Source organism: Schistocerca gregaria, chromosome X (assembly GCF_023897955.1).
Source record: "Schistocerca gregaria isolate iqSchGreg1 chromosome X, iqSchGreg1.2, whole genome shotgun sequence".
Lineage (NCBI taxonomy): Eukaryota > Metazoa > Arthropoda > Insecta > Orthoptera > Acrididae > Schistocerca > Schistocerca gregaria.
Genome location: NC_064931.1, coordinates 799,237,305 through 799,260,957, shown reverse-complemented (window position 1 = coordinate 799,260,957; position 23,653 = coordinate 799,237,305). Strand labels below are relative to the sequence as shown.

The 23,653-nt window shown below is 38.4% G+C and overlaps 1 protein-coding gene across 2 annotated transcripts in view; it reads right to left on the bottom strand.

Annotated features, from left to right (window-relative positions):
• The window catches only part of LOC126299386 (uncharacterized), a 478,915-nt gene that overhangs the window by 175,202 nt on the left and 280,060 nt on the right, over positions 1 to 23,653 (bottom strand). For both annotated transcript variants that reach the window (XM_049991253.1, XM_049991254.1), the window contains exon 11: positions 3,949 to 4,236. In XM_049991253.1, the coding sequence (XP_049847210.1) occupies positions 3,949 to 4,236 (288 nt within the window). The remainder of the gene's footprint in view (positions 1 to 3,948; positions 4,237 to 23,653) is intronic.

Here is a 23,653-nt window from a genome sequence, read left to right as displayed (position 1 = left end):
AGGAGTTGGGACAAATACCACAGAACACATTGCACTCTTTGCAATGCTAGGTAATTGACAATTACCAGGTACTTGCGTTATTGACAATACTACTTCAATTTCTTTTCATGTTGTCAATCTTCCTCTTCTGCCATTCTGAAGTTTGCACTGTCATCTTTAACTTTTTTTCACATCTGCAGTAAAGTGGAAGCTGCAGGGGTTATTGCCATGTTAAAGGTTATAAACAGAGAGAAATGTTTAATTGTGGAAGGAAAGGTTAATGTAATTTGAAGTGATTCCAGGATGTGGGTGTGAAAATAAAGTAATTAATGATGATCTAAGGTAACTCGGTATAGTGAGAGGTGTTGTACTAATGAAAAATGGGTAGTGGCCTTTGAATTGATTATGTTAAGTTTACAAAGGTGACATGTGAAGGAACATATTAGTAAATAGAGACTAATGAGGAATAAGATGTGTTGTCATGATGAAAAATAGATAATGATGGAGTAAGATGACTTATTGCAAGGAGATGGGATGTTGTTCTGATAGAAAATGGCTAACAGATTTTTGCAACATGAAAAAATACTGACTATAGCTATTGAGATTGATTGATTAGTGTGGGGATGTAAAGAATCTAATGAAGTTTGGAAAGAGAATACTAATATTGACATTAGCCAAACTCATATATGAGAGAGTTGGAAAGAAAGAAGGTTAAAAGAATAAGTTGTAGATATGTTTTTTGAAATTGTATATAATCTGTATCTATATTAAGTCAAAACATTACAGTGAAGATTGTGAGAGACATTGTGGCTTTACTAAAGTATTTATACCAGATAAGTGACTGTACACAAGTTGTAATGAAGGAAATTACATAAGACGTGGTAACTATGTTATGTTGTAAATATTGTCACAGAATGATTTGTATTAGATGGAAATCAATTTTAAAGAACTTGAATCTATTTAATGTAAATATTTGAGTTAGCTAAGTAAAGAAACAAAATGTCATTAGCTACCATAGTTTGCTGAAGTTTTGAAATTATTTCAATTTAATTACTTATGGTTTCAAATATATTTAAATGGGTGACACTCTAATGCACTAGTTAGAATAGAGAGTGTTAATTTAGTTAATTGTAAAATGGAATTTAAGAAATGTATGTAATAATGATTCATTTCACGAACATGTAAGTGTTATTTGTTGGCTTCCACAAAACTCTGGTTTCAGGAACTATGGAGAATAAGCTGTGAGGCTAATGAAGTGCCAACATTAAGGTTGGAGAGAATTTAATTGATGTGAAATAAAAAGACACCATCCAGAGCGAAAGAGGAAAATTTTATAAATATTGTGAAATGCACAGGAAACTGAAATTTCATTACTGTGTGAAAAACTAATTTTGTGTGAAAAATGATTTTGATGTATTTGGAAGCAATATAATTTTGTGAGTCATATGCTATGTTAGGTTTAGAACTACCAAGTCTGAAGGAAGGGAAATGTAGTTTACTTTATTTTGGTTTTGGAATTGGTTCAGTGTTTGAGTTAAATTATTCAAACATTTTTATTTGCACGAAAAACTTATTCATAATTAAAGGAGGTGTAAGGTGTACCACCTTACATAATGCCAATTGAGATCAGAGATAAAAGTGGTGACAGGCAGTATGAGTCATGTGGAAGACAGATGGCATCAGATGCCTTAGTATATGTAGTTTCTATGTGATCTGGTAGTGGTTACTAGGTGACACTGTTTGAGGTGCAATCAAAATACCATATTTCTTATTTGCAATTCTGTTTGTGTAATTTTTTAATTGTTTATTAATTATTATTATAAATTGTGCTTAGTTATGAGACTTAATGAAGGTGTGAATGTGCAATAATGTTTTATGTAAAGTTTTTGTACTATACTTTGAAGTAATTGGTCTTGTGGGGAATGTTTGAGAACAAAGTGTGTGTTAGTCATTTGTCCTGGGGAATTTGTTATAAAATATTTCAGCGGTTTATGGTACTGTGGAAATGAGATTATGAATTCAGTACAGTAGCTTTGTTGAGGGGTAGTTAATTTTATATTTATGGGTTTTCAAAATTTACTTATGTTAATTTACTGTTCTGATTCAGTGGCAAATTTTGGTTGGCTCTGAATATATACATGGCATTGAGTGGGTCTGATCCTGGTTTCTGATTGGCTGTGATGTTTTTCTGCCAATCAGAAGTTGGCATATTCACATTATTTTGGGACCTAGAAACATTGATTGTGTAGAGAGACGAGTAGAGTTAGGGATTGGATCTCATTGTGATCAGAGCTATTGATAGGTGTTCAAATCAAAATTATTAATATTGTGCTATTTTGGTACCAAAAAGCTTGAGAAGTGCTGTAAAGTGTGGAAGAGAGTTTGACTTAACATACAATGTGAAATTCAGAACTTTTGGTGACATTTTAAATAACTAAATTCTATTTGGCATGTTGCCTACTCATGAATGTGAAGGTATTGTGATCTGAGACTGATTTGAGCATCATATGGGTTAGCAATTCTATAAGAAACAATCCGTTTGTAAACTTTCAATGAAGGATAACTAATAATTACCATAAACTGACTATAGTTATGAATAATGTGCATGTGTGAACTTTTCAGACTTCGTACAGCTTACAGTAAGGCTTGGTAGTAAGTGATGTATGCATGCTTACCATAATAGAGTGAAATTTTACACACACAAATACTTTCATTTAACTGTTACTAACCTTCCACTAACAAAAGAATTTTAGTGTAACTTTTGGTTACAAGGTATACATCTGCTTTTTTCTGTAGCTTTTGCCAGCTGAGAACTGCATTTCAGTAATGTCAAGGAGGCATGCATGTGAGAAGAGATTGACCATAGGTGCGTAGATCTTGTACATGTCCTCCATGCTCACTAATTTGAAATTCCCACAGGATGTCAAATGTATTTGTGCATACACACTGGAGGTGGTGGATTCATTGCTCATCAAGGGAAATCAATTACATAAATCTGTGGTGTCTGTTCTTTTGAACATGACCAAAATAACTTATTGTTGAACATGGCCTCCACATGTTCCCATGTGGAGCCAATGCCATAATGAATTACAATTAGAGTGAGTGTGGGATCCTCAAGATTTGATGATGGATCAATGGAAACATGTCGTAAGGTTGGGTGAATAACATTACTAGTTACACCAGGTCAATGTTTGTGCCCAGATACATCATCACCCAGTTGAATAACTGTTCAAAATATGCACTGTGTCATGGACACAGTCTGGTGGGCTAAAGGTAATTAAGGACACAATGATAGCTGTGTTTTAATGCAGACCCGTCAATTCTTTCAAGCTTTATCTGTTCCAGAACAATGACGGCGTCATCCAGTAGGGTAGTGGTCCATGTCACAAGACCAGAACAATGCTATAGTGATTTGAGAAGCATGGTACTGAGCTCACACTGATGTTCTGGTCACCAAATTTGCCTAATCTGAATTCCATGGAAAACATCTGGGACGCTATAGAGCACCAGCTCCAAACCCACAAACTAGTGACCTGTAATTATGGGAATTGTATGATCTGTCTATACATATCTAGGGCCTAATACCTTCAGACACCTAACAAGGGCTTACAAAATCCTTGCCACACAGTATTGTGTTCTTAAGGTGGGCTAACACACCATTAAGCAGGTGGTCATAATGGTTTGGCTCATGAGTGTGTTTCACTCAATAATATTATTTCTAATATGCTAATGAGTTATACAACTATTTACCTGACAACTTAAAAGGCTTAGACTTGCAATTAGCATTTGACAAAGACTGTTTGGTAAGCTGTTTAAAACAAAACAATCTATTTCATGTTTATCAAAATATACTAAGCGTCCAATAAAGTCAGCTGGAGTCCAAGGAAATCCAAGAACAGTAATGTTCCACATCTGTTATAATTTAGTATGTGTAATATTATTAATTTTTATGGAAGAATGACAGGATACCTTGTGGCATATGTCCTGTAAGTGCGTCAATTCTTGTTCAAGATTTGCAATCCGGAGGTGATGATGTTGTGCATCTTCAAGGCAAGAAGCATGCACAGATTCCAAATAACTTAGCTGTTTCTGTAGCAATACAACTACTTCATCTTGGCTTTTTGCAGCTTCTTGAGTGTCAGCCAGTTCATAGCGTAAACGTTCAGCCTTTTCTTCAAGTTCTGCTGCAGTTTGTTGCAACTGACCACGTTCAAATGTAGCAGTTTGGAGGTGCTTTTTTAGTACAGTGTGATGATTCTGAAACAGAAATTTAGTTATTACAAAGCCTTAAAAATGTTTAATGCAAAAATGTATAGTTATACTAATATATGATGAAAGACAACAACAAGAAGAGCATGATTGGATGGAGTGTACACCAATAAAGTAACAATATATATTAGATATATAGTTTAGCTGCAGATTGACTATATCAACAAAGTAATTTTTTCATCCCAAAATTCCTAATGATTTGTATTAACTTTGTGTCCTCGCTATGCTAAAACAGTATCAAAATACTAAGCCATTCTTTGTAATATGAATTTAGGTAACTGTAAGTGTAAAATTCACTGTATCATTAATTGCAGATAGTATAAAATACATTTTTATTTGCAATAATGTAATCAAAACTGACTTCAGAAGCTGTTTATGTACAACTGCAATACCCTCATCATGCTCTCAGAATGCAAAAATTATACTCTGAACAATTTTTTCACACACATTATTTCCATCAGTATCTTCAATACTGAGTTGGAAAAATCTACAATGTTGGGGCACAGCCTCAGAAATGCATACATGATAAAATCCAGACTAAAATACGAGGGTCGGTCAAAAAGTAATGCCTCCCATTTTTTTCTACTTAAAAAATTAAGTTAAGTGAAAAATTTGAATTTGGCGCCATTCCTCAAACCTTCTTCTGCAATCCACTGCAGTAGTAACTTTCTGTGTCAACAGGTGGCAGCACAGCAGAAGTTTGTAAGATGGCCGACATCGATGTTCGTTTGAGACAGCGTTGTGTGATTGAATTCTTGAATGCAGAAGGTGAAACGCCCATACGCATTCATGAAAGACTGAAGAAGGTGTATGGTGTTGTGACAGTGGATGTCAGCACTGTTAGACGATGGGTTCGTCATTGTAAGGAAGCTGAAGGGCAAACACCGTTGACTGACGAAAAGCGGAGCGGCAGGCCGGTGAGTGCAGTGACTCCACACAACATTCAGCAAGTTGATGACATCATTCGTGGTGACCGTCGGGTGACTGCAGATGAAGTGTGTCACATTATTTCTCTTAGTAAAGGCAGTGTGATCACGATTATTAAACAATTGGGGTACTCAAAAGTTTTTGCACGGTGGGTTCCAAGAATGTTAACCGATCAGAATAAAGAGGCAAGGAAAACAATAGCCTCCCAACACTTGCAGCGCTTCCGTTTGGAGGGAGATGAGTTTCTGAAAAAAATTGTGACCGGGGACGAAACATGGGTGCATTTTTTTGAACCCGAATCAAAGAGGCAGTCAATGGAGTGGCATCACACAAGCTCGCCGAGGAAGAAAAAATTCAAAACTGTGCGATCGGCAGGGAAAGTTATGGCAACAGTTTTCTGGGATACAGAGGGTGTGATTCTGGTTGATTTTTTGGAGCAGGGATGCACAATAAATTCTGTTCAATACGTCACAACCCTCAAAAAACTTAAAGCACGTCTTCAGCGAGTTCGCCCAACAAAATCAATGGCAGATGTTCTTCTTTTGCATGACAATGCAAGACCACACACCAGTCGTCACACCTCTGACGAGATTGTCAAAATTGGATGGGAAGTTTTGCCTCATCCCCCATACAGCCCTGACCTGGCACCATCAGGCTTCCATCTGTTCGGGCCACTAAAAGAAGCTCATCGTGGGATTCATTTTGAAGATGAGGAGGCCGTCAAAACATCCGTGCGTCAATGGCTTAGGAAGCAGAGCTGTGATTTTTACCGTGCTGGGATACATGCCCTTGTTCAAAGATGGACCAAAACTGTAGAGATGGGCGGAGATTACATTGAAAAATGACAAAATGATCCTCAATGTTGTGGTTTTCAACCTATGTAATTGCATTTAAATTTCCTGACAATTAAACGTAGAAAAAAAAATAGGAGGCATTACTTTTTGACTGACCCTCGTATTTACCGAACTACTTGATACTGAGTCTTTATTGAATAAATCAGCAATGGACAACAATTTTAATAAAGAAGAAGTATAATTAATGTGAATATAATAGAGGGAAACATTCCACATGGGAAAAATATATCTAAAAACAAAGATGATGTGACTTACCAAACGAAAGCACTGGCAGGTTGATAGAAACACAAACATACACACAAAATTCAAGCTTTTGCAACCAATGGTTGCTTCATCAGGAAAGAGGGAAGGAGAGGGAAAAACGAAAGGATGTGGGTTTTAAGGAAGAGGGTAAGGAGTCATTCCAATCCCGGGAGCGGAAAGACTTACCTTAGGGGGGAAAATGGACAGGTATACACTCGCATACACACACACATCCATCCGCACATACACAAGAAAGCTTTCAATGTGGGAATGACCAGCAACAAACTGTCCATTTGCATGAATGGACACAGGCAGACAGTGTTTGTTGGTAATGAGGATCACCCTGTAGCTAAACATGCCTTGGTGCATGGTCAGCACATCTTGGCACAGTGTTACACCATCCGGGTTATCTGGATACTTCCCACTAACACCAACCTGTCAGAACTCAGGAGATGGGAACTTGCCCTTCAGTGTCTCCTCTCTTCTCGTTACTCGCCAGGCCTCAACTTCCACTAATTTCAAGTTGCTGCTGCTCATACCTCACCTGTCATTCAACAACATCTTTGTGTTTGTACTTCCGCCTTGACTGACATCTCTGCCCAAACTCTTTGCCTTTACACATTTGCCTTTACAAATGTCTGCTTGTGTCTGTGTATGTGCAGATGGATGTGTGTGTGTGTATGCGAATGTATACCTGTCCTTTTTTCCCCCCTAAGGTAAGTCTTTCCGCTCCCGGGATTGGAATGACTCCTTACCCTCTCCCTTAAAATCCACATCCTGTCGTCTTTCCCTCTAATTCCCTCTTTCCTGATGAAGGAACTGTTGGTTGCGAAAGCTTGAATTTTGTGTGTATGTTTGTGTGCCTATCAACCTGCCAGCGCTTTCGTTTGGTAAGTCACATCATCTTTGTTTTTAAGTATAATTAATGTGTTATGTATAGTTCCAGTTCCTAAAGGCTCTACAGTTATAACATGCAAACTTTGGAAGCTTGAGAAACCGCATGGTACAAGATAGAGTGTTTAAAGCAACGGGCATACAGGTGAGAGGAATTGAGGTAAAATCCCTGCCTGGAAATCCAGAGTTATGTTCTCCATGGCTTGTTTAAATCATATAAGGTGAATACCAAAGTGGTTCCATTGAGGACACAGCTGATTTTCTTTCCCACCCTTGCTCTAGCTGAACATGTACCCTAGCTCTATAAAATTCATGTTGATATCACTTTTTTCCTTCTTTTATAGAGAACTTGCCCCTAACGAAAAGCCATCTGTTACATTTTGTCATTAAAAAAGATTGCATTGCATAATAAGTACTACATGGAGTTTCAGGATAGCAGCCAGATGACATCAACATCTTGGCAAGATATTTCAGGTAAGAACCACTCAACCATCTTCAGGTGAGTGTTTTATACTGAAGAATGGTGATTCATGTCACTAGGTTTATACAAAAAACTGGCATGGAGGCACATGTGCATAGGGTACCACAGCATAAGCACCCTTTGGCAAGTTAAGCTCACTCTTCGAATATTGCTCCACCCAAGGCCCAAGGCACGAAGGGACTGATGACCCTGTAGTTTGGTCCCTTTGTCCCTCAAACCAACCAATCAACCAAGGCATGTAGGTGCATGTCTAATGGTGATACCGTATGCACACCATCCAATGAAATGTGTCACTACTGAATTAAAATTTAGATGTCAACATAATAAATTTAACTGATATCAGATGTGTCATTGACTGCAAAATGTTTTCCTTCTTAAAATATTAAAGAAATCTCCAATTCCCATGCTTCATTCAATTGAAAACTGCCATCACAATTAATAAGATATTTCACCAAATATATTTTCATAGACCCACAAGATTTCCCTGGCAGAATAATTCACAGAATTGCCCTGAACTTGAACAGCTTCTTCTCCTCTTGATCATGTGAGTGATCATGTTTCCAGCTCAAAGCTGTGCTGATATGATGTGAAGAACACCCATGATCTTTGGTCACAGGTTGCAGCTCCTTTGAATGCTGTCTCTATCAGATATAACATGTACCCAGTGCACCAGCACTCAAAGGCTGCCCATTGGTTGTGAAGGGTAGTGGCAGCTAGATGCTTGTAAATGTGAGCCATTCGATTTCTGACTAAGGCAACTAGAAATGGTAGACAGCTACCTTCTTCCACTTCCATCATAAATGGAATATTTTTGCGGATTGAATTCAGATGCTATAAAAATTGTTACAGCTTTTCCTCATTGTGGGGCTACTCTACAAAAAAAAAAAATCTGCATATTATCAGATGACTTTTGGTTTTAGTTTCACGAATTTGAGTGCTGTCTGTTCAAAGTCTTTCATAAAGAAGTTTGCTATCAGAGTGGAGAAATGACTACCCATGGCAACACCACCAATTTGCTCAAAATATACAGCACTGAATAAAAAGTAACTGGAGGAAAGGGCATGATCAAACAGTGCTGTTATATTGGTTTTGAACCTACTGCCAATGAGTGATGATGAATCCATGGGAGGGATCTTGTGAATGATGAAACAACATCAAAACTTACCAGTAAGTCTATTGCACTGAGCTGTAGTGTCATCTTCATTCCTTATCCATCCCCTTTCTGAGGAAGGAAAATATGTATTTTCAAAGGTAGGATTAGTATTTTCTGCATTACCTGTTTCTATATATAGTAGTAATAGGACTTTTGCCATCTGAAGGTAAGCACTGGCCAGCATCTCTGATTATGATTATGTAAAGGTTGGTAAAACATTCTACAGACTTGTTTGGGAGTGCTCAATTGGTATTAACAGAATGTAAACAGCTGTACACTCTGAATTTATTGTGAACTTGTATTGCTTGTAGTAATACATAATGAGGAAATTTTAAAGTGTAATCACCTCAGAATCTCTTTTCTTGTGTTAAGTCTTCATTGTGCATGTTTTACTTCTGTTGGACAGTTCATCATTTAAATTTATGTTCAATATATGTATATATTGTTGCCCAGGTAGTAAAATGCAACAACAGCTTTTGGTGTCTCATTTCCTAATCTAATCCCGTCAGCATCACCTGATTTCATTCAACTGCATTCCACTATCCTCCGTTATTTTTTGTTTATGTTTGTCTTATTACTTCTTTTCAAAACATTATATATTCTGTCCAATTGCTCTACGAAATCCTTTGCTGTCTCTGACAGAATTACAGTGCCATCAACAAACCTCAAAAGTTGACATTTCTTCTCTCTCTTCCCTGTCCAACTTTCTCCTTCACAGATTGCACAATATACAGACTGAATAACATTGTATACAGGCTATGATCCAGCCTCACCACCTTCTACTGCTTCTTACAATTGCACTTCTTACAACTGCAGTCCGGTTTCTGTATAAGTTTCGCATTCGGGAGGAAGACGGTTCAATCCCGTCTCCGGCCATCCTGATTTAGGTTTTATCGTGATTTCCCTAAATCATTTCAGACAAATGCCGGGATGGTTCCTTTGAAAGGGCACGGCCGATTTCCTTCCCAATCCTTCCCTAACCCGAGCGTGCGCTCCGTCTCTAATGACCTCGTTGTCGACGGGACGTTAAACACTAACCACCACCACCACCACCACCTGTATAAGTTTAGATAACATTTTGCTCCCTGTCTTTTGTCCCTGGACTCCTCATAATTTCAAAGAACATATTATGATAAACATTGTCAAAAGCTTTCTCTAAATCTACAAATGTTATGAAAGCAGGTTTGCCTTTCTTCAGTCTATCTTCTAAGTTAAGTCATAGGGTTAGCACTGCCTTACATTTTCCTATTTTTCTCCAGAACACAAATTCATTTTCCCTAAAGATTACCTCCTCAGCTCTTCTGTGTCAGTATTTTGCAAGCATGACATATTAAACTGATAGTCTGGGGATTCTCATCTGTTAGCACCTGCCTCTTTTGGAATTACCACAGCAAAAGACATCATTGTTTTCATGGTTGCAATCGCAACTCATTTATCATATCTGTGACACACTGGCCCATAGTTTGTGATAATTCAAGATGAGATACCTCTCTTTGAAGTTTGGTGAACCCTCCATAAGTCCTATCATGCAACAATACTACAGAATGAGCACACAAGCGTAGTGTAGGGGGAGGACGTCAAACTTATTACTGTTTAAGGTCAAGTGTCACTTTTTTGTGCATTTATCTTACCTAAACAATTTTGTGATTAGTTTTGATCTTATGATGACTTTACCAACTGAAAATGACAGCATTATCTGCAAACAATCTATGAGGGCTCCTGAGTTTGTCTCCTAAACCATTTAAAAATATGAAGATTAGCAAATGGCTTATAATACTTTCTTGGGGAATGCTGCATATCACTTCTGAAGTTTTACTTGATGACTTTACATCAGTTATTACAGACTATGACATTTCTTACATGAAATCATGAAGCCAGTCATACAGCTGAGACAATACTCCATAGGCACAAAATTCGAGTTGGAGTTGCTGGTAAGAAATGGTTTCAAAAGCCTTCTGGAGATCCAAAAATATTGAATCAGCTTGAGGTACCCTGTTGATAGCATTCATTACTTCATGTGAATAAAGAGAGACTTGTGTTTCACAATAAAAATATTCTCTGAATGCATGCCGGTTATGTGTCAATAGATTGTTTTCTTTGAGGCAATTTATAATGTAGGAACACAGTATATATTCAAAAGTCCTACTAAAAATCATTGTAAATTATGTCTATAATTTAGTGGATTACTTATATTTACTTCCTTGTGCAACTGGGTGACCTGTGCAACATTCCAGTCTCCAGGTATGGATCTTACACTGAGCGAGCAGTTGCGTACGATTGCTAAAACTGGAACTATCTAATCAGTATATTCCAAAAGGAGTCTAACTTGTATACAGTCTGGACTGTAAGACTTGCCTTTATTAGGTGACTTAAGTTGCTCCACTACCCTGACAGTGTCTATTTACAAATTACTCATGCTGGAAGTCATTTGTAATCCAGACACTGGAACATTTAACTGCATCTTCTTTGGTGAATGAATTTTGTAAAATTGTGTTCAGTAAGACCACTTTAATGCCACTTCCATTGGTAACATTGAATATGTTGGCAGCCATTCTTGATCTGAATTCTGGAATATTTAATGCATCTTCTTTGGTGAAGGAATTTTGGAAAACAATGTTTAGCAACTCCACTTCAATGGCACTGTTGTTGGTAACATTGAATGGCTATCTCACAGTACAGGTACTGATTGTGTCTTGCCACTAGTGTACTTTACACATGACCTAAATCTCTTTGGATTTACTGCCTGATTTTTGAGACAGAGTTTAGCTGTAGAAACCTTTAAAAGTATCTCATATTGAAGTCCATGCTAAGTTTTGAGCATCTGCAAACTGTTGTCAATCTTGTAGATCTTGTATTCTTTTAAGTCTGGTATATTTTTTGGTGCTTCTGCAACAATGTTCTTACCTGTTTTGTGAACCATGGGGGATATGTTCTGCCCCTTATTAATTTACTCGGTATAAAACTATCAACTGCCTCCTTCTCTGAATTTGAGCAGTATTTCATCAAAACTGACATAGTTCAGTATGGAAGAAATGAAGACTGTCTCCTAGGAAGGCACCAAGAACATTTTTATGTGCATTTTTAAACTGATATATTTTGTATTTATTTTTTATGGATTTGAATGTTACAGTACTCAGTCTTACTACAATGATCTTTTGGTCACTAATTCCTGTTTGATCAAGACTGTTGGTCCCTATGAGATCTAATATGTTATTGCAACCATTTACTCTTTGTGTGAGCTTCTGTACTAACTGCTCAAAATAATTCTCCATAAAAGCACATAGTGTTGTTGTGGTCTTCAGTCCTCAGACTGGTTTGATGCAGCTCTCCATGCTACTCTATCCTGTGCAAGCTTCTTCATCTCCCAGTACCTATTGCAACCTACATCCTTCTGAATCTGCTTAGTGTATTCATCTATTCATCTCTTGGTCTCCCTCTATGACTTTTACCCTCCACACTGCCCTCCAATACTAAATTGGTGATCCCTTGATGCCTCAGAACATGTCCTACCAACCGATCCCTTCTTCTGGTCAAGTTGTGCCACAAAGTTCTCTTCTCCCCAATCCTATTCAATACTTCCTCATTAGTTATGTGATCTACCCATCTAATCTTCAGCATTCTTCTGTAGCACCACATTTCAAATGCTTCTATTCTCTTCTTGTCCGAACTATTTATTGTCTATGTTTTACTTCCATACATGGCTACACTCCATACAAATACTTTCAGAAATGACTTCTTGACACTTAAATCTATAGTCGATGTTAACAAATTTCTCTTATTCAGAAATGCTTTCCTTGCCATTGCCATCTACATTTTATATCCTCTCTACTTCGACCATCATCAGTTATTTTGCTCCCCAAATAGCAAAACTTCTTTACTACTTTAAGTGTCTCATTTCCTAATATAATTCCCTCAGCATCACCCTACATAATTCGACTACATTCCATGATTCTCGTTCTGCTTTTTTTGATGTTCATCTTATATCCTCGTTTCAAGACGCTTCCATTCCATTCAACTGCTCTTCCAAGTCCTTTGCTGTTTCTGACAGAATTACAATGTCATCGGCGAACCTCAAAGTTTTTATTTCTTCTCCATGGATTTTAATACCTACTCCAAATTTTTCTTTTGTTTCCTTTACTGCTTGCTCAATATACAGATTGAATAACATTGGGGAGAGGCTACAACCCTGTCTTACTCCCTTCCCAACCACTGCTTCTCTTTCATGTCCCTCGAATCTTATAACTGCCATCTGGTTTCTGTACAAATTGTAAATAGACTTTCGCTCCCTGTATTCTACCCCTGCCACCTTTAGAATTTGTAAGAGAGTATTCCAGTCAACATTGTCAAAAGCTTTCTCTAAGTCTACAAATGCTAGAAACGTAGGTTTGCCTTTCCTTAATCTTTCTTCTAAGATAAGTCATAAGGTCAGTATTGCCTCACGTGTTCCAGTATTTCTACGGAATTCAAACTGATCTTCCCCGAGGTCGGCTTCTACTAGTTTTTCTATTCGTCAGTAAAGAATTCGCGTTAGTATTTTAAAGCCATGACTTATTAAACTGATAGTTTGGTAATTTTCACATCTGTCAACACCTGCTTTCTTTGGGATTGGAATTATTATATTCTTCTTGAAGTCTGAGGATATTTTGCCTGTCGCATACATTTTGCTCACCAGATGGTAGAGTTTTGTCAGGACTGGCTCTCCCAAGGCTGTCAGTAGTTCAAATGGAATGTTGTCTACTCCCGGGGCTTTGTTTCGACTCAGGTCCTTCAGTGCTCTGTTGAACTCTTCGCGCAGTATCATATCTCCCATTTCATCTTCATCTACATCCTCTTCCATTTCCAAAATATTGTCCTCAAGTACATTGCCCTTGTATATATCCTCTATATACTAAGAAATGAAAGAGGAAGCCACCTGGTAGAATTTTGCACAGATCACAACTTAATCATAGCTAACACTTGGTTCAAGAATCATGAAAGAAGGTTGTATACTTGGAAGAACCCTGGAGATACTAAAAGGTATCAGATAGATTATATAATGGTAAGACAGAGATTTAGGAACCAGGTTTTAAATTGTAAGGCATTTTCAGGGGCAGATGTGGACTCTGACCACAATCTATTGGTAGATTAAAACTGAAGAAACTGCAAAAAGGTGGGAATTTAAGGAGATGGGACCTGGATAAACTGAAAGAACCAGTGGTTGTACAGAGTTTCAGGGAGAGCATAAGGGAACAATTGACAGGAATGGGGGAAAGAAATAGAGTAAAAGAAGAATGGGTAGCTTTGAGAGATGAAGTAGTGAATGCAGCAGAGGATCAAGTAGGTAAAGAGACGAGGGCTAGTAGAAATCCTTGGGTAACAGGAGAAATATTGAATTTAATTGATGAAAGGAGAAAATATAAAAATGCAGTAAATGAAGCAGGCAAAAAGGAATACAAACGTCTCAAAAATGAGATCGACAGGAAGTGCAAAATGGCTAAGCAGGGATGGCTAGAGGACAAATGTAAGGATGTATAAGCGAGCGAGTGCCGCGTAGCGGCTATGTCGCACTGCTGCTGCTGCACAGGCAACTGCATTGAACGCTGCCAAGATGCCTTACAGAAGATATCGCCGCCGTTCTAAACAAACAGTCTACAAGACCATCGAGAACATCGAATTTGCTACAACAGCTGGAGACAAGAAGAATCGTATTCCAGTTAAGTCTGTCGCTGCACAAGCTCTGCTGGATGGTCCTGCTGTTTTCGTTGGTTGTAGACGTAATTTTAGTTTAGATATAAAAGATACGTTTGGTCATGGTAACGGATGGTTTACTTAGCCCCAATCCATATTCACCTACTATGTTTCCTTCTCTCCCTTTTCCTACACTTGAATTCCATTCACCCATGACTATTAAATTTTCGTCTCCCTTCACTATCTGAATAATTTCTTTTATTTCATCATACATTTCTTCAATTTCTTGTCATCTGCAGAGCTAGTTGGCATATAAACTTGTACTACTGTAGTAGGTGTGGGCTTCATGTCTATCTTGGCCACAATAATGCATTCACTATGCTGTTTGTAGTAGCTTACCCGCATTCCTATTTTCCTATTCATTATTAAAGCTACGCCTGCATTACCCCTATTTGATTTTGTGTTTATAACCCAGTAGTCACCTGACCAGTAGTCTTGTTCCTCCTGCCACCGAACTTCACTAATTCTCACTATATCTAACTTTAACCTATCCATTTCCCTTTTTAAATTTTCTAACCTACCTGACCGATTAAGGGATCTGACATTCCAAGCTCCGATCCATAGAATGCCAGTTTTCTTTCTCCTGATAACGACATCCTCTTGAGTAGTCCCCGCCCGGAGATTCGAATAGGGGACTATTTTACCTCCGGAATATTTTACCCAAGAGGATGCCATCATCATTGAATCATACAGTAAAGCTGCATGCCCTCGGGAATAATTATGGCCGTAGTTTCCCCTTGCTTTCAGCCGTTCACAGTACCAACACAGCAAGGCCGTTTTGGTTATTGTTACAAGGCCAGATCAGTCAATCATCCAGACAAGGTCCATGGTTCATGGTAAAATTTTAAATAATTTTTTAAACCTACCACCAACCTTGAACATATATCTTTGCCAACATATTGAGGGTAGATGGAAGTCACCACCAATTATAATTAAATGAGTCAGCTACTTATTTAAAATGAGACTCAAATTTTCCTAGAACCTTTCAGTAATTATATCATCTGAGTTGATGAGTTGCTTGATAAAACAAACCAATTATTAACTTATATCAGTTGTCTACTATACCTGCTACCCCTTCTAACTCACAGCAATTATGTACTTCAAATTCACAACAAGATAAACTACTTTTAACAGCAATTAACATGCCACCAACAATGGAATTTACTCTATTCTTTCTAAACGACATTAGTTTAATATCTCCTACAATATAAGTGGGTCAGAAGGATTGACTCTAGCATTAGTCAAGTGTTACCAGATGCACCAGCACCAGAAATGGATGAGGCTGATTGCAGCATGTTGCTAGGCTATGGACCAGCCTTAGATAGTATGGAACATGAGCTCTGATTTATCTTGCCTAGATAATATGACTTGGCCATAGAGTGCTTTCTTTTTGTTTTCATTACTGACATTCCCTTTGCATTCAGCTCATGATGAACTTTGCTTGTTTATGGATTATGCATTTGCATCAGGGTGAACAGTTTAGTAAAAACAGATTGATAAAAACTTTGGCTAAACCTACATCTGGCTTCAACCAGGTTTCAGCACATCTACATCAATATACATACATCACAAGCCACCATGTGGTGCAACACAGAGGGTACCTTGTATAACTCTAGTCATTCCATTTCCTGTTTTACTCCCAAATGGATGGAGGAAAAAAGGAATATCTACACTACTGCTCAATAATTTCAATACACCCAATAAGTGACATCTAGTTCTCGGTATATAAGGTCTAATATCATGGAAACAGTTGAGAAAGCAAAGGAATAGTACAACAATTGTACACATGTCACGATTTTTGTTTGTGGCCATCGAGCTACAATAGTATCCAACAAACAATGTTGTGTACCTAAACATTATGTACCTATCTGATATGTTTCTTTATCTATTTGCTGGTGGACACCATATTTGGTGTATCTGTGTTGTTCCCTGTAGTGATGTGATGTCCACAACAAATGGCAAGCATTGCTACGATACACAACATGTTGTTCCTGCATGTCAGTTCCTTCGTGACATTGAAGGGTGCACATCACTAGTATGGCTCCATGAGTGGAAACATCCATAGAAGAATGTGCTGCAATAGTAGCACTTAGCCAAGCAGGTTTGTCTATTCACCAAATTGCAAAACAGGGGAGTGTCTCGATAGGGGGAGTGCAATACACCCTTCACCGCCAGAAGACAACAGGTAGAAATATGGACATAACATGACCAGGACAAACTTGTAAAACAATTAAAAGTGATAATAAATATATTGGAATTACCAGTAAGAGAAATTTGTTCAAAACAGCACCCCAAATTCATGAAGGATTGCTAGAAATGAACACGACTACAATATCTGTTGCAACAGTAGAAAGGAGGCTGACTGAAGCTAGCTTGAAAGGCCCACAAATAAACAGAACAGACTTGAATGGACTGGAAAATATCATAATTGGACATCAGAAGAGTGGACGAAGGTGTTATTCACTGATCAATTGAAGTTTGAGATTTTTGGAACCAGAACGAGAATATTTGTTCACTGACTTGTAGGGGAACGGGTAGCCCAGCAGTATGTTCTACCTACAATTAAGCATGGTGGAGGTTCTATTATGGTTTGAGGATGTTTTGCCAGAGAGAGAGTTGGTGAAATTGTGAAAATAGATGCATGTATGGATCAGCTACACTACCACCACATACTTCAGTAACATGCAGTACAAAATGGATTGCACTCAATAGGGAAAGGGTTCACCTTACAACAGGACAATGGCCCAAAACTCAGTTGGCATACTGTACGAGCTACAATGCATCAAAGGATAAATAGTAAGCACTGAATGATATGGTATAGCCGTCCCAAAGCCCCAATTTCAATCCCATTGAAATAGTTGGAGATGAAGTGGACAGACATATCAGGGAAGTTAATATATCCAGCAAGGAACATCTTTGGAATATTGTTAAGGATGTGTGGAATCACATAGATTCACAATATCTAAAAAACTGATTGACAGCATGCCTTGCGTTCATGGGGCAGTCATTTAAATCCAAAGGACGATACTTTGATGAAAGTAAAATACAATGATTGTGATTGTATTATGTATGTGGAAGTTAATATAATTATATTTTGTGAGAAATAATGTTTGATTTGTGTAGTAAATCTGAAATACCAGGGTGTATTGAAATTAATGGGTGGTAATGTATATGCTTGTGTACAAGCCCTGATTTCTCTTAGTTTGTCTTTGCAGTCCTTATGCAAAACACATGTTGGTGACAGCAGAATCATTCTGCAATCTGTTGCAACTGCCAGTTCTCTAAACTTTCTCAACAGTGAATGTCTTCATTGTTCCAAGGATTCTCATTTGAATTCACATGGCACACTTCCAATATTTGTGTGTTGACCAGTCCTCCTGGTGACAACTCAAGCCCATCTACAATACATTCTGTTTAGGTGCATTCTGTGAGTGTTTGGAGCTCTGGATCTATCTCAAGACAGCTATTACAATTGAAAACTATAATACTGATGTTTTGTAACTCTACCCTTGTCCTGTGTTTGAACTGTTCCTTATGAGACGCTTCTACTGTTCTACATCTGCATACAATATCCGCAAGCCACCAGACAGTGCATGGTGGAGGGTACCCTGTATCACTACTAGTCATTTTCCTTCCTGTTCCAATTGCAAATAGAGCAAAGGGGAAAAATTATCTATATGTCTCCATATGACTTCTACTTTCTTGCAACTGATCTTCCCAGTCCTTACGCGAAAATTGTGTTGGCAGCAGAAGAACATTTTTGCAGTCAGCCTTCAAATGCCAGTTCTTTAAATTTTTTGAATAGCATTCCTTGAAAAGAATGTCACTTTCCCTCCATGGGCTCAAATATGAGTTCCCAAAACATGGCCATAATACTTGTTTGAGCAACCCACAGCTGAATTGCCTGATGTCCTCCTTAAAACTGACCTAGCACAGATCCCAAATACTTGAGTAGTACTCAAGTATAGGCCACACTGGCATCCTATATAGAGTCTTCTTTACAGGTGAAACACACTTTCCCAAATTTCTCCCACTAAATCAAAGTTGACCATTCACCTTCCCTACCATAGTCCCCACATGCTCATTCCACAACATCATACCCAGATACTTAAATGATGTGATTGTGTCAAGCTGAACACTACTAATGCTGTATCTGAACAGTACAGGTTTGGTTTTCCTACTCATCGACATTAAATTACATTTTTCTTCATTTAGAGCTAACTGCCATTCATCATACCAACTAGAAATTTTGTCTAAGTTATCTTTCATCCTCCTACAGCCACTCAACTTAACACCTTACCACACACTACAGCATCATCAGCAAAAAACTGCAGATTTCTGCCCACCCTGTCTGCCAAATAATATATGTATATAGAACATAACAGCAGTCCTATCACTCTTCCCTGGAATACACCTGACTATACCCTTGCCCCCCCCCCTCCCCCCCCCCCCCCCCCCCCATGAACCACGGACCTTGCCATTGATGGGGAGGTTTGCGTGCCTCAGCAATACAGATAGACATACCCTAGGTGCAACCACAACGGAGGGGTATCTGTTGAGAGGCCAGACAAACGTGTGGTTCCTGAAGAGGGGCACCAGCCTTTTCAGTAGTTGCAGGGGCAACAATCTGGATGATTGACTGATCTGGCCTTGTAACACTAACCAAAACGGCCTTGTTAAGCTGGTACTGCGAACGGCTGAAAGCAAGGGGAAACTACATCCGTTATTTTTTCCGAGGGCATGCAGCTCTACTGTATGGTTCAATGATGATGGCATCCTCTTGGGTAAAATATTCCGGAGGTAAAATAGTCCCCCATTCGGATCTCTGGGTGGGGACTACTCAAGAGGATGTCGTTATCAGGAGAAAGAAAACTGGTGTTCTATGGACCGGAGCGTGGAATGTCAGATCCCTTAATCAGGCAGGAAGGTTAGAAAATTTAAAAAGGGAAATGGATAGGTTAAAGTTAGATATTGTGGGAATTTGTGAAGTTTAGTGGCAGGAGGAAAAAGACTTCTGGTCAGGTGACTACAGGGTTATAAACACAAAATCAAATAGGGATAATGCAGGAGTAGGTTCAATAATAAATACGAGAATAAGAATGCAGGTAAGCTACTACAAACAGCATAGTGAATGCATTATTGTGGCCAAGATAGATACGAAGCCCATGCCTACTACGGTAGTACTAGTTTATATGCCAACTAGCTCTGCAGATGATGAAGAAATTGAAGAAATGTATGATAAAATAAAAGAAATTATTCAGATAGTGAAGGGAGACGAAAATTTAAGTCATGGGTGACTTGAATTCAAGTGTAGGAAAAGGGAGAGAAGGAAATGTAGTAGGTGAATATGGATTGGGAGTAAGAAACGAAAGAGGAAGCCACCTGGTAGAATTTTGCACAGAGCACAACTTAATCATAGCTAACACTTGGTTCAAGAATCATGAAAGAAGGTTGTATACATGGAAGAACCCTGGAGATACTAAAAGGTATCAGATAGATTATATAATGGTAAGACAGAGATTTAGGAACCAGGTTTTAAATTGTAAGGCATTTTCAGGGGCAGATGTGGACTCTGACCACAATCTATTGGTAGATTAAAACTGAAGAAACTGCAAAAAGGTGGGAATTTAAGGAGATGGGACCTGGATAAACTGAAAGAACCAGTGGTTGTACAGAGTTTCAGGGAGAGCATAAGGGAACAATTGACAGGAATGGGGGAAAGAAATAGAGTAAAAGAAGAATGGGTAGCTTTGAGAGATGAAGTAATGAATGCAGCAGAGGATCAAGTAGGTAAAGAGACGAGGGCTAGTAGAAATCCTTGGGTAACAGGAGAAATATTGAATTTAATTGATGAAAGGAGAAAATATAAAAATGCAGTAAATGAAGCAGGCAAAAAGGAATACAAACGTCTCAAAAATGGGATCGACAGGAAGTGCAAAATGGCTAAGCAGGGATGACTAGAGGACAAATGTAAGGATGTAGAGGCTTATCTCACTAGGGGTAAGACAGATACTGCCTACAGGAAAATTAAAGAGACCTTTGGAGAAAAGAGAACCACTTGTATGAATATCAAGAGCTCAGATGCAAACCCAGTTCTAAGCAAAGAAGGGAAAGCAGAAAGGGGGAAGGAGTATATAGAGGATATATACAAGGGCAATGTACTTGAGGACAATATTTTGGAAATGGAAGAGGATGTAGATGAAGATGAAATGGGAGATATGATACTGCGCGAAGAGTTCAACAGAGCACTGAAAGACCTGAGTCGAAACAAAGCCCCAGGAGTAGACAACATTCCATTTGAACTACTGACAGCCTTGGGAGAGCCAGTCCTGACAAAACTCTACCATCTGGTGAGCAAGATGTATGAGACAGGCAAAATACCCTCAGACTTCAAGAAGAGTATAATAATTCCAATCCCAAAGAAAGCAGGTGTTGACAGATGTGAAAATTACCAAATTATCAATTTAATAAGTCATGGCTTTAAAATACTAATGCGAATTCTCTACAGAAGAATGGAAAAACTAGTAGAAGCCGACCTCGGGGAAGATCAGTTTGAATTCCGTAGAAATATTGGAACACGTGAGGCAATACTGACGTTACGACTTATCTTAGATGCTAGATTAAGGAAAGGCAAACCTACATTTCTAGCATTTGTAGACTTAGACAAAGCTTTTGACAATGTTGACTGGAATACTCTCTTACAAATTCTGAACGTGGCAGGAGTAAAATACAGGGAGCGAAAAGCTATTTACAATTTGTACAGAAACCAGATGGCAGTTATAAGATTCGAGGGGCATGAAAGAGAAGCAGTGGTTGGAAAGGGAGTGAGACAGGGTTGTAGCCTCTCCCCGATGTTATTCAATCTGCATATTGAGCAAGCAGTGAAGGAAACTAAAGAAAAATTTGGAGTAGGTATTAAAATCCATGGAAAAGAAATAAAAACTTTGAGGTTCGCCGATGACATTGTAATTCTGTCAGAGACAGCAAAGGACTTGGAAGAGCAGTTGAATGGAATGGATAGTGTCTTGAAAGGAGTATATGAGATGAACATCAACAAAAGCAGAACGAGAATCATGAAATGTAGTCGAATTAAGTCGGGTGATGCTGAGGGAATTAGATTAAGAAATGAGATACTTAAGGTAGTAAAGGAGTTTTTCTATTTGAGGAGCAAAATAACTGATGATGGCCGAAGTAGAGAGGATATAAAATGTAGACTGGCAATGGCAAGGAAAGCGTTTCCGAAGAAGAGAAATTTGTTAACATCGAGTATAGATTTAAGTTTCAGGAAGTCGTTTCTGAAAGTATTTGTATGGAGTGTAGCCATGTATTGAAGTGAAACACGGACGATAAATAGTTTGGACAGGAAGAGAATAGAAGGTTTTAAAATGTGGTGCTACAGAAGAATGCTGAAGATTAGATGGGTAGATCACATAACTAATGAGGAAGTGTTGAATAGGATTGGGGAGAAGAGAAGTTTGTGGCACAATGTGACTAGAAGAAGGGATTGGTTGGTAGGACATGTTCTGAGGCATCAAGGGATCACCAGTTTAGTATTGGAGGGCAGTGTGGAGGGTAAAAATCGTAGAGGGAGACCAAGAGATGAATACACTAAGCAGATTCAGAAGGATGTAGGTTGCAGTAGGTACTGGGAAATGAAGAAGCTTGCACAGGATAGAGTAGCATGGAGAGCTGCATCAAACCAGTCTCATGACTGAGACCACAACAACAACATACCCTTGCCTCTGATGAACACTTGCAATCAAGGACAACATACTGGGTTCTATTAGGCAAGAAATCTTTGAACCACTCACACATGTGGGAACCTGTTCCATATACTCATACCTTCATTAACAGTCTGCAGTAGGGCACCATGTCAAATGCTTTCCAGAAATCTAGAAATATCAAATCTACCTCTTGCCCTTCATCTGTAGTTTGCAGTGTATCATGTGAGAAAATGGCAAGATGAGTTTTGCATGAGGAATGCTTTCTAAAACCATGCTGATTCAAGCTTCACCGCCTGAAGAAAGTTTATTATATTCAAATTGAGAATATGTTCAAGGATTCCACAGCAAACCAAAGTTAGGGATATTGTTCTGCAATTTTGCAGATCCGTCATTTTACCCTTCATATATACAGAAATCATCTGCACTTTCTTTCAGCCACTTAGGTTTTCATGCTCAGAAAGAGATTAGCGATAAATGAAAGCTTATTAAGGAACCAGTGCCATAGAACATTCTTTTTAAAACTGAATTGAGATTCCATCCAGACCTGGCAACTTAATTGTTTTCAGTTGTTTCTCTACACCAGGGATGCTATTACTATGCTGTCCACACAGGAGTCCATTTGATGCTCAAATGGTATGTTTGAATGATTCTCCTATGTGAATAATTTCATGCAAAATTTAAAACTTCAGCTTTTGTTTTGCTATCTTCAACTGCCACACCAGACTGGTTGATGAATGACTGGAAGGAAGCCTTAGGCCCCCCTAGCAATTTTGCACAGGACAAAAGTTTTCTCAGATTCTTGGCCAGATCTTTAGCTAAGGTATGACTTTGGTAGTTGTTGCATGCTTCATGCTTAGCTCTTTTCACAAATGCATGAATCTCTACTAACCTTTGGCAGTTATCATTTGTGCTTCCTCTTTTGAACTGAGAGTGCAACAGCTTTCGCCTCCTCAGCATTTTATAAATTTCTCTGTTAAAGTATGGTGAATATTTTCCATCATTTATCCATTTACTAGGCACATTCTTCTCCAGACCATGATTTACAATCTGTTTAAACTTTCCCCATAATTCCTCTATGTCCAATTTAGTGCAACTAAATGATGTCAGTTCACTACCTAAGTAAGATGCTAACAACTGGTCATTTGCTCTTTCTAGCAGAAACACTCTCCTAGCTTTGTCGATTGGTTTATTAACTTTTGTAACCATACTTGCTATAATGGCACCATGGTCACTAATACCCATCTCCATACTGATGCTGTCAACAAGGTCTGGCACATTTGTAGCTATACGGTTTAAGATATTTCCAAACTAGCTGCTCAAGATAGTTTTTAGAAATCATATTCAAAAGTACTTTGCAAATCTGTTTGTACTCCTCCATCTCTTTCAAATAACTTGGCTTGTC